This window comes from Paramormyrops kingsleyae, chromosome 22 (assembly GCF_048594095.1).
Source record: "Paramormyrops kingsleyae isolate MSU_618 chromosome 22, PKINGS_0.4, whole genome shotgun sequence".
Taxonomy (NCBI): Eukaryota; Metazoa; Chordata; class Actinopteri; order Osteoglossiformes; family Mormyridae; genus Paramormyrops; species Paramormyrops kingsleyae.
The window spans coordinates 8,354,068-8,371,217 of NC_132818.1; the positions used below are offsets into that span (position 1 = coordinate 8,354,068).

The 17,150-nt window shown below is 48.4% G+C and overlaps 1 protein-coding gene across 6 annotated transcripts in view; it reads right to left on the reverse strand.

Moving 5' to 3' along the window:
* LOC111856317 (myosin-10) overlaps positions 1-17,150 on the reverse strand; it is a 49,891-nt gene that overhangs the window by 31,594 nt on the left and 1,147 nt on the right. For all 6 annotated transcript variants that reach the window (XM_023836175.2, XM_023836172.2, XM_023836174.2 and 3 more), the window contains exons 2-3: positions 15,774-16,146; positions 11,181-11,337 (exon numbers count right to left, since the gene is read on the reverse strand). In XM_023836175.2, the coding sequence (XP_023691943.1) occupies positions 11,181-11,337; positions 15,774-16,118 (502 nt within the window). In that variant the 5' untranslated portion in view covers positions 16,119-16,146. The remainder of the gene's footprint in view (positions 1-11,180; positions 11,338-15,773; positions 16,147-17,150) is intronic.

A 17,150-nucleotide genomic window follows, 5' to 3' on the forward strand; every position in this document is an offset into this window, starting at 1 on the left:
CTAACATACAGGGTGAATCTGCTCCCTACGTGTATGACTCAGCAGGAGCTCAAAGCAGGCTTCGGCCGTGGATAGCCACCTTGTAGTGAGCACAATGGAAAGCTTCAGAACTGAAATTTACATTAAAGTTTATTGCTCTTATTACAGGAGGATCTGTAGAGCGTCTTGGACTCTCGGGGAGCAAGTTCTACCCCGACCTCCACCCTAAAATGCATACCCCAAACCTCAGAAACATAACTGCAGTCTAACCGTATGCATGCTAATTCTCAGAACCCATCTGGACCCTCAATAGCAGTGTTTCCCAATCCGGTCCTTGGGGGCCCTCAGACAGTCCATGTTCTTGCTTACTCCCAGCTCCCTGCCAGACAGTCTACATTTTTGGCTCATGGGAGTTTTACTTACACAAAAATGTTCTGAGGACAGAAGGAAAAATGATTGGTTCAGAGAGATAACCAATTGGATTGTAGAGGAGGCAGGACCAAGTCATCTGATTGGTTGGTCTGACACCTGACCAAGATCTGATTGGTTATCTTTCTGAACCAATCATTTTTCGTCCTGCCCTCAGAACATTTTTCTTTAAGTAAAACTCCCATTAGCACATTTTTGCTCCCTTCCAGGACCTCGAGGACCAGATTGGAAAACACTGCTCAGTAGTGCTGCCCAGTGTGTATAGACAGGAAGCAGGAAGTGGTTCCTTAATCATCGTGGAGTTTGTGGTTCAGCCCCTGGGAAGCTCTTCTGGGTTCTTTCTGCCACATTTAAGCACTTTCTGTTCCTCAATCTTCAGTTCCTCTATCTCACTCCATAAAGGTACTGCTGGAAAAGGCTGCCACATAAAAATTAATGGAAGTAAATAAAATACCTACTGCTCTGGGAACCCTCTCCACATTCACATACCGCAGACCTGGCCATGTATAGTGGGGAGTGTTAAGCAGTGAGTTTACTAGACATCAGTGTTGTAACCCAAACACACACACAGACACACAAACACTGTCCATTATCTAGTTACAGGCCTCCTCAGTAGAATTATGGACACAATGTCACTGTGAATATCATTAAACCCAAGGGGGCAAAAGCCAGATACATGATAAAATACAATGACATCCCATAATACATATGTAAAAATAGAGAATTAACGAGTCATATGTCCAGTCGGTGAATCAGGAGCTTCTTCTCGCATGGGGGTCCTCGTCCCCTGCACCTGAATGGTCATCGGACCCCGTAAGGCAGTGCATGATTCTCAGCCCAGTGTTCTCAATAGCTAGCATACAAATACTGCTTTTCCACTGGCAACCACCTTCACCGATTCACTGCTACTGCTACTAAAGGGCTGTTTGAAAATTTCTGTGGAAGAAAACAGATTTCATTTCCCACACAAAGAATGAGCAAGGATGCTATTGGGTTCTTCGGAGAACTGACTGGAAATCTGTTATACAAATGAGCTCTTCTGCTAGCTATTTTTTGTGATGTAGGGGTTAAGGGACTTGATTTGTAACCAGAATGTTACAGATTCCAATCCCTTAGAGCAGACTCACCAATGCCCCTTTAGAGAGGTACGTAACCCATCCCAGCTGTGCAAATTGAGGAAAAACACACAGTTGCCAACTATGTAGGCTGCTGTGCCGAAAAATAGGCAATAATAATCTCGGAATTTGTTTTCTTAAATTACACAATAATTACGGTTATGATTTGTGCGTATTCATGGAATTCTGGAAACTGAAACGACAGTTGCATCACATATGTGCGTTGTGGAAAATAGCATTCTGTGTTGTATGATCAACATCTCTAAGAGCCAATGAAAATGGGGGGGGGGGGGAATAACTGGCGGGCCAATCTGATTTCAGAAGAACCCCGTTCCCCCATTAGCTCAACCAATGAGAAGGGATGAGAGAGGGAGCAGCCAGTTGAAATCACCCAAAATTTTGTTGTCTCTTTTGAAAACCTTTAAAAAATATTAAAGATGCATAAATTTATATAAGTGTAGCGCCCTATAGAAATGGGTGTTAATACAAACGTCACCCTGCAATATTATAACCAATGCACCTGCGTGTGTGTGTGGTTTTAATGTGTTCTTTTTCTATGGGTGAGATGTTTTTTTGTTGGAGTTAAGCTGTTTATGCACTGAATGTATTGGTGTGGCATTTTGTTCAATAGAATTGATAAAATCGGATTGTCCGGATGGATACTGTTATAGGGTGGGTTTTTTTATTATTTGTTTTGGCCAATCATATCATTTTGAGAGTGTCCCGGAAGAAGGGGTGCGCGTGTGTGGCGGGAAGGAGAAGAGAAGCAGGACTTGCTGTCGGCTAGCAGTGGAGAGCTTGTATAGGATTCTTTTGTATTATAAAGAGAGGGAAGCTGGATCGCACAGCGAACTGGTCTTATTTGGGGTTTGGACTGTAAAGTTAGTAATCCGAGTTTCACCGGGGTTTGTTGGGTTGCTGGACAGTAGTGGGGAGCGGCGTTAAGAACAGCGGAATTAAACTGCGTCAGCTAGAAAAACTAGCAGGGAGCGGCATTAAGAATAGCGGAATTAAACTTCCTACGCCACCCGCCGAAGCTAGTGGGACCTCCGCCGGCTTTTGGACCGAGACACTAGCCGGAGCCGTGGTCATTCTGCCTGCGGGACGTGGGGTTTCCTCATCGCTCCGGAGGTGTGAGTACTCCTTTCCAGTAAGAGCTCCAACGTGCACCAACTAGCCGGCATAAAGAGTGTGACTCTCACAATACAACCTCTGGGAACCCCCCCCCCCCCACTTTTTCCCCCCTGTGTATAAAATTGATTGTGGGTGTTTTTTTTTTGTTGTTGTTTTTTTTTTTTACATAAAGGAGAACGTTGTGATCCGTGTACGAATGAGTCAAATGTGTTGTCCGTTTACCGTTTAAAGTGAAATGTGATGGCCTGGCGAAACGTGGAAGGGAATTAAAAGAGAGCATTTTTCCATGTATATGTACATATTTCTTTTCTTTTCTCCCCCCCCCCCCCCCCCCCCCACTTGCCCTGTGGTGGCCATAAATTCTATTATATTTAGTAATTATAAGGGGCGTGTAAAAGGCAGGTAATATTGGAAATGGGGACATTGTAGGGAATAGCATAATATTATGCTACCTAGGACGTCTTCCAACATGCACTAAGTTGAGAACCATACCCTAGAAAAGTGGATACGCATACAGTGGAGGTGTGCTACATAAGCAATTTACAAGGTATTTTACCCTTTGAAAATGGACATTAACCACTATTTCAAAAAGAACGCCCTCCCAGACAGAGGGCAGCTCTGTGACAAATCAAGCTGTTTCACACCAAGCACTTACCTCCCTGGCCCAACTGCTCACATCACATGGGTCTCCCTCTTACCTCCCTGGCCCAGCTGCTCACATCACATGGGTCTCCCTCTTACCTCCCTGGCCCAGCTGCTCACATCACATGGGTCTCCCTCTTACCTCCCTGGACCCGCTGCTCACATCACATGGGTCTCCCTCTTATCTCCTGACAACTTTCTGTTTTCACTAGGGTTGGGTATCGTTTGGGGTTTTTTCGATACCGGTGCCAAATCGATACTTTTAAAACGGTAACGGTGCCTGAACCGATACTTTACAAAAGCCACAAAATGAAGGTGGATGACTCAAGAATACATTTTTATTGAACAAAAAATTGAATGCTTAAAATTGAACAATATATTAAAAGTTTAAAGTATATATGAATATATATGTAAATACAAAAAACAACAACAAAACATGCGCCACCTATGTAATGTTAATTTAACATTACATTAGCCTACTACTAACCTGCGGAAAGGTTGCTGTCCTCATCATAATCGGTGGACTCCTTTTTGCTACGGTTGGTATGACTGGGGCTGGGGTTATCCACACCGATCGTGCCAGCTGTTGTCCGCAAGCTGTCAAGCATGGTGCATCCCTCTGCTTTTAAGTTTATTCCGTGTGCCCTCAAATGTATCATTAGATTTGACGCGTTTCCCCCTTTACACGCAACTGCTGTAAAACATTTGCTGCACGCTGCGGTGTTGGAATCCTTTCTTGTGAAATATAGCCACACTTTCGACCATTTAGTTTTAGGCATTTTAACAAAAGTTGTTTCATTTAGCAAGCTAAGATAGCGGTAGACCACCTGCTGTAACGTTAGTTGCTGCATTCACGTGCATCTCGGATGGTCTCATTTCCTGATGATGTCACGTGTGTGTTGATGAATCTTATGCTTATTACAACTGTGTCATCATAGCCCCAGAGAACAAATATTTCAATCGACAGTTCAGGCATCTAAGTGGCACCGAAATTCGCGTTTTGTTTCGGTCCGGTACATACCGGTTATATAGGTACCGGTGCCGTATTGGCACCGGTTTTCGGTACCCAACCCTAGTTTTCACTCACGTGGGACCTTTTCCCAATTTCATGAATGCAGATAACATTCCTTCTCTAAGACATTGCAACAAGTGCGACAGATGAATCCCATCAAGCAAGGCGAGCCGTGCAGGGGTACGGGATACGGAGTCGTACAGACGCGGAAATCGGGGGCACACTTCAGTTAGTTTTAAAATGGTGTTAGATTTATGTTCATACAGTCAGTCAGACAGCACAGACAAAAACTGTGTTTCCAAAGATAAAATATTCAAGTCCCATCCTGTGTGACTAGTTCTGTTCAGGATAAAGAAATACTGGCCACAAATATTGTTCAATACTGAAAAAGGGCAACAAAACTAATAATGACAACAAATCTGCTCCATATAAGAATCCTGAGCCTTCAGCCGTATGGATTTTAAGCAGAGGCAGGACCAACCAATCAGATGCCTTGGACCCGCCTCCTCTAGTTGCTTGGACCAACCTTCTCCATAATCTGATTGGTTATTTATCCGAACCAATCACTTTTACTTCTGCCCTCAGAGCATTTTTCAGCAAGTAAAACTCCCAGGAGGTTAGGGCTCCTCAGGACAGATTCCTAACAGCTACTGAAGTGAGGAGATCTGAACATTCTGCTTCCTCAGCAGCTTTTCCTCAAGAAATGCATTTGCGGTATCTGGGCGTCCAATTCCAGCCTCCGGGCCCAGAGAGAAGCAGATTTCCCCGAAGCCCTGAGCCGTCAGCGACGACGGTGCCTGGCGTCCATGCAGGATGCCTCCGTCTGCGGGACGCTGGCAATGGCAGCTATAGGTTTCATTACTTAGTGGTTTTTGGGCTCCTGCCATAGGGCCTGGTAACCAATCCAGACTAGGTAAGGCTCCATAAGCCAAGGGGTGAATGATCCTACCACCTGCCTATTCAGACAGTCATACACACTTGGCTTTTTTGCTGGACGAGGCAACAAAGCAAATCAGCAAGCAGTGGTGAGGATGGGATGAGTGGATTTGACCCGTAAATTAGTCTGGAACCACGCTGGGAGCTGGGAGTCCTGGAGCAGCTCCAGCAGACCTCTTAGGAGGTCGCGGGGAGGAGGATGGGGTCCATCTCGCTCGACTGAGACACACTGCCCCTGCCATACTGCACTGACTCCCCCAGGGAAGGGCTTAAAGGGGCAGCCTCTTGAATTCTGCACATTCCTGTCAGCCCCCCTGCCAGCCAGCCAGCCTCTTCACTCCCGCCCGCCCGAATGACACATTCTTACGGCTGTTTGTTTATTTATTTATTAACTTATTCCTTCAGCTGGAGAAAATCAAGGCCAGCCATGTATGGAATAGGCCGAATCTGCGGTGACGACTTGCCAAAGACCCTCCAAGACAAACAGAGAATGGAGAGAACGGAGGAAGGAAAGCACCGAGAACCACGGAATGTGTGGCCTGCACGGCCAAAAAAGAGAGATGGAGCAGTCAGGAACACTAGTGCGGGGGGGGACCGGGACACGGGCGTGCGGCATCAACGAGGCCCCAAGGTGGCATTTTTCATCCTCCGACGTCAAGAAAAATACAGTCAATTCATAGAAAGCACACATCTGGGGGGACACATCTGGAGGGACACATCTGGACCCTCTATACCAGTGTTTCCTCAGGGACCCACAGCCGGTCCATATTTTTGCTACCTCCCAGCTCCCGGCCAGACAGTCCACACTTTGGCTCCCTCCAACAAACCCACACTCCTACCTGCTTAAACTCCACTCCACGGACATGTTTCTGGCACGGCGTCCTGTGCTAACGGACCCTTGGCCCAGTCCCGTGCCCGTCGCGGTAACACGAGTGGCCGCTAAGCACCTCTGAGTGCTCTCCTGCGCCACAGCCAAAGCGTGAGCCTCAGCGGAGTGGGCTGTCCAGTCTACACCACCAGCACATACTGGGGTGAGAAGGCCGGCTACCTACAGCACGGGGGTGAACCAGCGCACTAACAGCGGCGGAACCCTACGGCTAAGCGGTAGGAGATTCCCGGAATATAAATGACGGCCCTCACTGACGAGACGAGATCTTCCAGAAGTCTACAGAGTCACCTGTAGGGGGCGTTGTCCTCATAGGAAGGTCCGTGTGATGATTCTGAACAGAATGAGCACAGAGGTGCAGGGTTGGGGCGGGGGGCTGGATGGCGGCATAGCTGACATTTGGTGGATAGCAGCCGCGGGTGAAAGTGAACACAGCGGTCAGGACTCCGCGTCCACAGACCGCACGCTGCCCCCCCCCCCCCTGACCTCATCTGCCAACCCAGGGGTGGGCAGTCAGCCTGCGAGGGGCAGAGGCACTTCGAATGTCACCAGTCATCCGAGCTAGGGCTAACTGCACTGTGATTAGTCACCCGAGGAGGACCAGAGCTGATGACGACGGCACATTCCAGTCCCCGCTGATGACCCCACGCACTGAGGAATGGTCATGATCTGTCCCAGTCAAACGACCAATCAGAGGAAGGTTGATCGTTTCTGCATTCCCATTAAAGGACTGACAAAGGCAGGCTATGGCCTTAGCACGTCATTAGCATCCGGTTACTGCCTTCACAGCACAATAAGATAAACAAAAACACGACACAAAGCATGTGCTCTGCCCGTGTGCTGGTGCTGTGCACTTGTGCCTGCCGGCTGCTTCTCTGCACACTCCTCTTGTTGACCAACATGGCCTGAAGGAATATCCCTCTGCTTTCCTGCTCTCTTTGACAAATATTCCATACTTAGTCCGACTTTCACATCCAAGCCAAGCTCACACAAAGCACTGATCTGAGGTCTGAGAAAGCTTACTGGACAAAACAATGGAAAAGTTAATAGTACGCAGAGTGATTCTGCTATGCATTGGGCACTCATTTTACTTGACAACATAGATGGGGCGATATGATTGGCTTTAGGTTGTGTCAATCGCTCGACAGGCAGGCTCAAAGTAGCTTGGAGATCGATTTACTGGTTTATCTTCATCTATTTATCCGTGTGACACGTGCAGTAGCAGCGTAACTGTCAGCACACCCTTCAGTATCGAGTGAAGATACTTTCAATCTGGGCTCCCGTTGACCTGCTTGTACTTTTAGGGACAGGCAGCTTAGCCGCAGTGGATGCTGGAGCCAGTTTTCAAGTGGCTGGTCGAGCCAAAGCAAACATATGGTTTCGTTTAGGTGCACATTAGCATTTCCTGACTACATGTTCCAGAAATGTTAAAATTAGCCTCTTGCACCTCATTGGAGGGGGCCAGAAGCCAACAGGGGAGATCAGGGAAAACATTCCGGGACATAATCAGCGGCAGATGTGAAGCCCAGTCTGCAGGACATCACCGAGCACCTCCGCAAAACCCCGAAGGCAGGACGCCATCTGTCATGGGGCGTCGCAAGGAAATGCGCGCTGACCGAAAGCCTCCCGCCTCCCACCGGCGACGGCCCGTTGGCGGTAATCCAGCCCAATAAAATCCAATCCACCAAGCAACTGCCGATTTCTGACTGAATTTCACGTTGGTTACGTTAGACACTCACATAAAAATGATCAGTTGGCTCAGCCGGAGGCAAATCGTCCCGAACGGACTGAGATCCCCTCAGCGCGCTGCTGTCGAGCCGCGGTGGTGCGTTTTCACCGTGCTACACGCTAGACTTGGTCAGGAAGCCTGCAGGCCACAGACTGGGAGCTAAAAAATATGGAATCCGGGCCAAGCTTGGAGCTTATTTTTTTGCACTACTTGGAAAGAGAAAAGAAGAAAAAAAAGCATTTACAAAATTTACTACATGCAGAACCGTCCACCCAAAGGAAAGAGGTCAAGGGTCAAGTGGGAGAGGCATCAGCGTGAGCTGCACTGGCTAGTGGATGGGGCTTCCCACTCTGCATACCTCTAAGTGGCACCTTGATGCTCAGTGAATAAGACCCAGTGCAGCTGCCTGTTCCCAGCCAGCTCTCCCGCAAAACCCATCGGCATGAAGAGAACCCAAGACGCCTCTGGGATCGGGAGAGCGCATTTTTTCCATCCATCCCCACTGATGTCTTTTTTATTCTCAGAGCTGGGCTGTAGTACAACTTAAACAAAACGTGATTTGGGGGCATCTGGAGGGGGGTGCTATGCTCATGAGGAAATACCTCCACACTCTGCAAGAATGATGAGTCGGGATGCTCTGTGGAAACCAATGGGGAGGTGAGGAACCCAGGACAGGTTTAACACCCGAAAAATCAATTTATATGCCTCTGTTGAGGAGTCTGAACCAGCAACCTTCTGGTCAGCAGCTTAAATCACTCAACTGCCTAGAACCCCCCCCCCCCTTGCCGACAGCCCTACGCTCTCACACACCTGTCCCATCACTCAGAGCCCCACTGGGGGGGCCCAGCTCTGCAGAAACAGACAAGGCCTCCTTTTTCACATCACCCTTCACCCCCAAGCCCTGCCAGTGTCCACACAAAGCCCCCTTTGTGGCTGGTCGTTCGCCCCCCCCCCCCCCCCCCGTTTATGTCCTGCCACCAATCAGAGTCCATATGACTTTCTCCTTGTTGCATCTGCACACTGTGACGCGCACTCACACACACACACCCTCACCCTCATTTACACTACAGTGTCAGGGCCCCCTACACAAACACAATGAACCGCCGCATACCACCAACAGTAATTAAGGCCGTGACCTGTGACCTCCTCCGCTGCTGGACCCCGCTTTGTTACCAAAGCCTCCACAACCAGGACTCCCAGCAAAAACCATGTCTGCTATTAATGGCAATTGGGAAAAAAAAACTCAAAAACTGCAGTTCAGCACAGAGAGGCAGGCGGGGACAGCGAGTCGTGCAGAAACCCCCCCCTGAAAGGCACGATGAGCGAGCCCAGGAGCCACGGAGCACCGGCTCGCAGCAGCTTTGCGGTGGAATCGCTCCGGGGAGCCGCTTTAACACCCTGCCAGCGAAGGCCGGACGCTCGTTTGGCCGTGTTCACAAATCAGGCACGGACAGGGAGATACCCTGAAAGGAGCCTTTTTTAAGCGCAATTGTAAATAAATGCTCTGGAATGCAGAACGACATCAGGCAGGCGGTGTGGGGAGCGGAGCGGAGCGGGGAGCAGAGCGGGGAGCGGAGCGGGGCATTTCCTGCCTTGGAAAGTTTGTTCCCGCTCAAATTTCTTAAGAGCCGAGGAGAAAAATGTGGCGTTAAGGACATGCGACAGGCTCGTGATCCCGCAGCGGGAGCGGTGCATCTCCGGCGCTTTGGGCGCCTCCGAGACACACGCTGCACGCGGCATGACGACGGACCTGCAGACAGGAGATGACCTCGCTGTCCTAACCCCCCCGAGATCTGTGTGGCATGAGTATGAGAGGAAGAATCCCCCCCCAACCCCCTGTAATGCATGACACAGCGCTATAATTGTCCAGATGAGCATGGAAAGTATGACGAAAGCATAGCTGGTCAGAAATACATAAACGAGTGTGTTATTCAGTGTGGACTGATTATCTGTCTGTCTGTCTGTCCGTCCGTCCGTCCGTCCGCCCGTCCGCCCGCCCGCTCCCCTCGCTCAGTCCATTTTCTGTCATTTTTGTGATGAAACCGCCAATGTCCTAAAGTCAGGCTTGCTCATCATATATCACAGTATCGGGACCCAAAACTCACTCAATCCTCATGTAATCCAATGAAAAACTTTTTTTTTAAATTTCCACAAAAGTTTGCAGAAATTCTCTCAAAAACCTGGAAACGTTTTCGATATTTGCTCAACAATAACATTAGCAGACAAAATACACGTTCGGACTGAATTGATGGATCCTCCCAGCTGAATGCGAGACTCCTCTCCCTTAATGAACTCAGTCCACAGCTTATGTGTCCAATCAGGACTCTCCACACTTGCGCTATATGCCTGGGCGGCCGCAGGAGGTGCTGTGTCGAGCTGCTGAATGAAACACCGCAAATCTCTGGAAGTGACAGGCCGTGTTACGGAAAACGAGACACCTGCACGCCCAAGAATAGGGGTCCTCTCCGGCCTCTCGGCTGTCTACAGAAGTGCCTGCAAACACAAAGTGCCCACTGGCCTTTAGACTTGCAGCAGAGTTCCAGCGGACAAGATGGAAGACCTTGTCCAAAATGTGGCATCTTTTCAAAAATGACATTCCCAAAATCCCAGTCCTGCTATGACCCAAAAAGGCAATACTATTTTTTAAGATACTTTTTTCATTATTTGACAAGTAGATATATTTTTATATTTATACTATTTTTAAATTTTGACAAAGAATTATTTACAGTCTGAATTTATTGCCCTGTGGGGAACTGACCTGCAAACCTATTTCTGTCATACGCCGACTTGCTTCTTTGTATCGTGTCCTAGTGTATGGGGTGAAATCCCTTCAAAAGAATGTGTTTTCAACACAACTCCTGGAAATCCTCTTCTGCCTGAAGACATTTGGTTTTCAGGCCCGGGATCCACGGCCGCTTTGGCGACTCAGCCACGTGTGGCGCACGCATAAACCGCGCCGTGAGCTCAGTGACTCACGCGAGTCCATACGAGAGGCTGAGGGATGCGAGCGCTGATCCATCTTAAAGTCACATCACTCCTCTGACATGGCAAACCGATTATCCACATGCGGGCCAATAATGGCGTTTTATGCGGTAAATAAACCCTGCCTGTTCTTCTCTGACCTTTTCTAAGCAGAGGCTCATTAACACGATTGGAGTCCCCTGGGCTATTTCAGTTGTGAGAGGCCCCTCCTATGTCCTCCAAAAGGACCAGGGGGAGGTGGAGTGGCAATGGTGTGTATTCATCTTACAGCTTCATAAGCCCCTGAGGTAACCTCACCATTAAGCAGTGTTGAGCTGCTCGTTCGCACCATCTTACCTTGGAGCATGCACCTGTATGCTGACTCGGAGATGGCGTAGATGTGGGGGGGCATCTCGTGCCTCTTCTTGCCCCTGTACATCTCGATGATGTTCTCAGAGTAGATGGGCAGGTTCTTGTAGGGGTTGATCACCACACAGAAGAGCCCCGAGTAGGTCTGGAAGAATAATCAGAGCATCTCATGTAAAAAAAAATCACCATGGAGATCTTTTCAAAGTTTTTCATTTTAACCAGAGAGTTGCACGTTGTCCTCAGCCCCGCGAAGGAACCAACAAACATCTCCGCTTGCAGAAACAGTTGCATTAATCACTAAATGACTGTAGCGTCCAACTTGCAAGCCAATCGTCCACTTTTCAGATTAAACAAACACAAAGATTGCAAACAAACACAAAGATTGTACTTGCCATTTTGGCAAGAGCGGTCTTGCTAACCTGCCTCCCAAGAACAAACCTGGGATGCAATGAATCGGCCTTGTTTGACGATGAAACTGACATATCCTTTATATTTGGGGCGGGGCAAGAACAACATCTGGGGATTTTTACTGTCCTCTGTACTTCTACTCTTGAGTATGGGAACTGGTCTTCGGCAATGGAAGATGATGTAAAACGGGTACACAAGTATGGTGAAGTATGCATATTGGGAATGAGCCAGTCTCCTGGTGGCGGAGAGGGCAAAGGCGGCAGCCGGCCAGATGGCCAGTGGTGGTCAGGCAAGAGGGTTTGGTAGCGGAGGAGCTGATAAACGAGCCACTGCAGCCAGAAGTGCCTGATCCTGACATCTAACGGCTTTATCTGTCTGTGGCCACATTGCTAACATTGCATTGGTTCAGCAGATCCTCTTATCCAGCGTAGCTGACGTAGCTCACCTTTTATAAACACGGGCGTCGGGCAATAGCAATTCAAGTCTGTTCAAAAGCAGGATAAACCATTTTTTGAAATTGACTCTTCGGGATCTGATGACAGGAGCTAAAAAAAGCTTGTTTATCCGTGACAAGGGTGCTGTTTGCCTGGTGTAAGAGCCTCGCCCACGCACCAACAACCACAGCTGAGCCGCAGAAACGGGAGAGGATCAACACCCGGAAGCAAAGGGCAGGAAAGGGAAGGCCAGCGTGGGGATTGGGGTACAAGGCGTGGATCGTAGGGGCCAGGAGGCCCATCGAAGGACCCAGGAACCCAAAATCACGGACAAAGGGAAGACTGCAGGACCTAGACTATGCTCGGTGCCTGTCTCGTTTAAATTCGTGGTTTTGATATGGTAACTTGGTAGGGGGGACTGAAAATCTCCAATGGGCATAAAGGAAATAGACAGTCACATGGCATTTCTCATCCAATCAGCTCCAACCATTAGAGTCCTAATAGGCAAATCTAGCACCTACAGACAGGCAGCCCCCAGGTTACGAGCTAGAAAGGCCCAAACTATAAAATCTCCTATATTCACAGTGTGGGAAAGTTAGAGGGAGGCTTCTTTCCCTCCTGGACTGTAGGAGGAGGTAGATGTTGACGGAGAATTAAGAGGCCTTTATTTGCAACTTTAACAGTCGTCTTTAAAGGCTTGATGCACTTCGGATCCAACTGAGAAGACTTCTGTAGCTCGCTGGAACGCATGGTCACTTTCCATCACACACAGAGCCACAGATCAATGAGCCATTACCCAGGTGACGATCAGGCTGGAACAAATAATGCCTGTTGCCATGTCAGCAAGTGTGGTCTTCCCCAAGAACGCAGAAGGGCCGGTGGACTTTCCCAAGAATGCAGAAGGGCCGGTGGTCTTCCCCAAGAACGCAGAAGGGCCGGTGGTCTTCTTATCATCCGCAGGATCAATTCAGCACCATAACAAGTGCAATAAGCACCCAGCTAAGGTTTCTGAACAAGAGCCTTCATCTCTGTTGCTTCTGTTGCCGATCCCACTTTCACTTTCTTTTAATTAAAGAATCTTAAGAGCTTAGCATACGAAATGTATCAAGGCTTCCCCGCAAAACAGAGTTTATAACTGAAGAAGTAAGATCCTAATGGATATTCGTTTGCCGATCTTTTATTTCTTTAATCCTAAACATAATCACAAATGAAACAGAAATCGTCGTCTTCCATGACTGCTTATGCAGAGTCGAAATGAGCCTGGATCTTATCCCAGAAAGGCGAGGGCAGGAGGAAGGGGGCACCGTGGACAGGATGCCAATACGTCACAAAACATCAAGGCCGCAGTGCCCTGTCCCAGCTGGCATCGTGAAAACATATTTTATGCAAAATATAATGTTTAGTTAAAATTTAATATATGCATGTGAGACTAATCATAAGAACGCAGCACTAGTAACATTTGGTAGGACGTCAGTTTGTGTAACGTAACCTATCGACAAACATCTTCCTGCACCCAGGAAGTGCCGAGGACCTGCCCGCTAACCGGAGGCGATATTCAGACACCATTTAGGAAACTATTTAGACGTACCCTTCTGTTTGTAATTGCAGGGATTGAAACAGACTAACAATATATAACACTCTAAAAATGTGCCCCCCAGACACGTTTGGTGTTTTTATTGTCTGTGTGTCTTTACACAAACACACTTACCGCAAGAAATGCCAAAATGTGGAAGAGAGAAAATTCCGGCAACTTATGCATTCTGTTTCAAACATTATGGGACCCTGGTACACGTCAGATCAGACCATGTCTCATAAAGATTTAACAGCACCATAAATAACAGTATGATAAAGGCACTCTGCAGCGAAGAGGAGTGGGACAGTGAGTCCTCCATGCTAAATCGTCACGGTGAAATCTCCATGTTCTGGAACTTCATCCGAGCTCCTGAGCTCCTCTAGAGTCAATGGCATCTGGAAGCAAAAGGCTATGAAAATCATTCACTAGATGATAAGGCAAACGAGGGGCACAGATAGAGGCAGATAGTAAGAGTGAAACGGGACGTGCAGGGGAGGGAGTAAAAGGGGGGGGATCCAGCTGCTGAGCTGGTTCTCGACTCAAAGAAACGGTTTCGAGCGCGAGACCGAAGAATGCTAGAAACGCAGACAGCTGCGGACTCTCCACAGAGACAAAGGGCCGGTTGTAGCTCTGCGGGCGTGGCATGGAGCCAGCCCGGCCGTCTGCTTTCCGTAGGGAGCTGGGGGGGAGCCCAAGCCCTTCCCATGACCTCCACCCTCCATCAGCGCTCGCAGACGTGCTCGCGGTCAGCCCTGTCATTTCACCTCCACCCCGCAAGCCGTCACCGTAACTCCCAGGAGTTACGCTTCAGGGTCGTTTTCCAGAAAGCTTCCACGGTGTGGAGACTTTAAGCACGACCACTGGGACCCCTGGCTGCTGATTCCTCCCCATGTCCATGAATAATCTGACCTGCTTTCCTTGTTTCTTCTCCAGCAGTGTTGCAGGACTCCACCTAAAATGCTTCTGGAAACTACCCACTGATCCAGCCATTTTTAAAGCCTGCTTATCTAGTCAGGGATTGCAGTGACCTGCAGCCCAGTTTTAACAGGTTGCAAATCTATCCAATCAATAAAAAATCCATCCATCTATCCATCCAACCGCATACCCCGGTATGGGGACCTGGAGCCAGTCCCAGGCAGCATAAGGAACAAGGCTGGACTACATGCGATTTAATGACACCGATTAGCCTAACCGCATGTCTCTGTAAACCGGAACACCCGAGGAAATCCACTCCACACAGGTAGAACATGCGAACTCCACACGCACAGAGCGGAGGTGGGATTCGAACCCACAACCCTGCAGGTGTGAAGCAGCAGCACTACCCAATGAACAAGCAAGCCATCCATCAGGAACACAAACATCCCCTATGCAAGTCACGTGACAGGCACCAGATTAAAAACACCCCATCCGCAGGTGTGACGCAAACGGTGTCCTGTGGGATAGAAGTGACAGAGGCGTTAATGCAGTCGGTGCTCAAACCATGAGACGGGTCTCAGATGGAGAAAGAGACTCATCGTGAGAAAAGGCCGGGAACATGCTCAGCCTGCCGCTCCGCTCTCCTGCGGCTTAACTGCTCCAAGTCTGGCTTCTATTACTGGAATACGTGTCACAAACTGGGTCACGATCACCCAAATGCGTCTTTTCTAGGACAACAAGTAATTTCTAGATCATTGCAACCGTAATGTTTAGTGTTTATGAGCAGTGATGATCTGGATTTACAGACCGGAGCAGCGTGAGACCAGTAAGCACGCTGAAGTGAGAGAGCGTCACTAGGGCACCTGAGCAAAACACTCCAGGGTCACTCATAAGTTCACGTCTCAGGGAGGGATTCACGACTAGGTCAACAATGCTCATCTCAAGAGTTTTCTTTAATAGTCAGGCGTGCTCGTCCTGTGAAAGTGTTTATATCAGCATCTAAAATTGTAATGATGTTATAAAAGATTCTAATGCAAACAATCTGGCAGTTCTGACATCAGAATGGGACAAAAAAGAGAATATTTTACTAGAGAAGGGATGCAAACTGGCATGCATTTGCATACATCTCGCTAAATTCCAACATTAAGAGGTAAGGACCCAAAGACCCACAGAGTGATGGAAATTTTCCACGACATCAGCAAGCTGAGTGTGCAGGAGACTGAGACCAGCCCAGGCGGAGAGGACACTTACGTAGATGAGGCCGGAGTAGTACCTCTCCTTCAGGTTGTGCAGCACGGACGCCTCGTTCAGGCAGGTCAGCTCCGCCATATCCTCCACCTTGCTGAACTTTGGCGGGTTCATCTTCTGGATGTCGTCCTTGCTCACCACGGCCCGCTTGCCATTCTCGGCCAGCTCCACGACCACCGCCTCATCCCCCCGCTCCTCCCGCACACTGGCTGCCTCGAACCCGTGCCGCTCGGACGGCACCCATACCAGCTTCTTGGCTGTCCAATCAGCCTGGGTGGCCGGGTTGTAGACCACGGCCCGGTCCACGAACAAGTACCTCTCGGCGTCCTCCTGACCGCGCTGCGCCATCTCCGAGTGTCAAGAAACACCAGGAGTCCTAGGGGGAAATATGTTTTGCATTTTTAATTATTTAACAAACACAGTTATCCAAAGCAACATCCATTTTTTTGTGAAAGTGGGAATAGACAGTCCCTGGAGCAACTGAGGTTAAGGGCCTTGCTCAAGGGCCAAGTGATGAAATTTCTCTGCCGACACTGGGATTAGAACCAACAGCCTTCCGGCCTGCACGGCCACACACTGCCCCCAGACACCTTAACACTTTAATGCATGAGCTCAGTAGTGGCATAGACTTTCTCTCACACAAAATTCCTCCCACAAATATTGCCAGAAATGGTATCGGCACAGTTCCTAACAACATGCTTTGAAACAGTAATAAACATTTACGTTCATAATAATTCGCCCTCGAGTTTAATATGAATAACTCAAACTGGTTTAAGTACTTTGTTCGAACACATAACAGCTATCCGAGAGCTCGCAAAACCCACACAATACGGCTGACATAGTTCATTTGCCTCAACAAGACACACATTCAGCTGTCTGAAGCACCAGGCACTCAATAAAACATCTATCATCGCCACTAATCTTAAAAACTACTTCAGAATGCGTAAAGCGACAGCGATCGTTTGACATTTCACCAACCCAGAGAATAAATTCCTCTCTTTAGGGTAATACTGTAATATTTAAAGAACTGCAGTAAAATAAATGCTACATATTGGGAACAATAATGATGAATGTGTGCATGGGTGTGTGCGTGTATTTATGCTGAATTGATAATTCTTCACTTCAACAGGTAAAAATTCTACCCTTAAGTATCATATTATCTCAGTATCAATGTCTGATGTCTTTCTAATTTCATAATTTTATTTATGACCTCCGCACTTTATTAGCAGAACACATTATAATAGGTACAGTCCACCTTGACACCAGTCAGATTAAGCAGTATCAAAACGAAAAATGAATCTCCCCCTTGCAGCACAGTGGGATCGGGACCTGGACACGCTGTGCAAAGACAGTATCTCTGAGCTGCTCATCGCCTCGCTG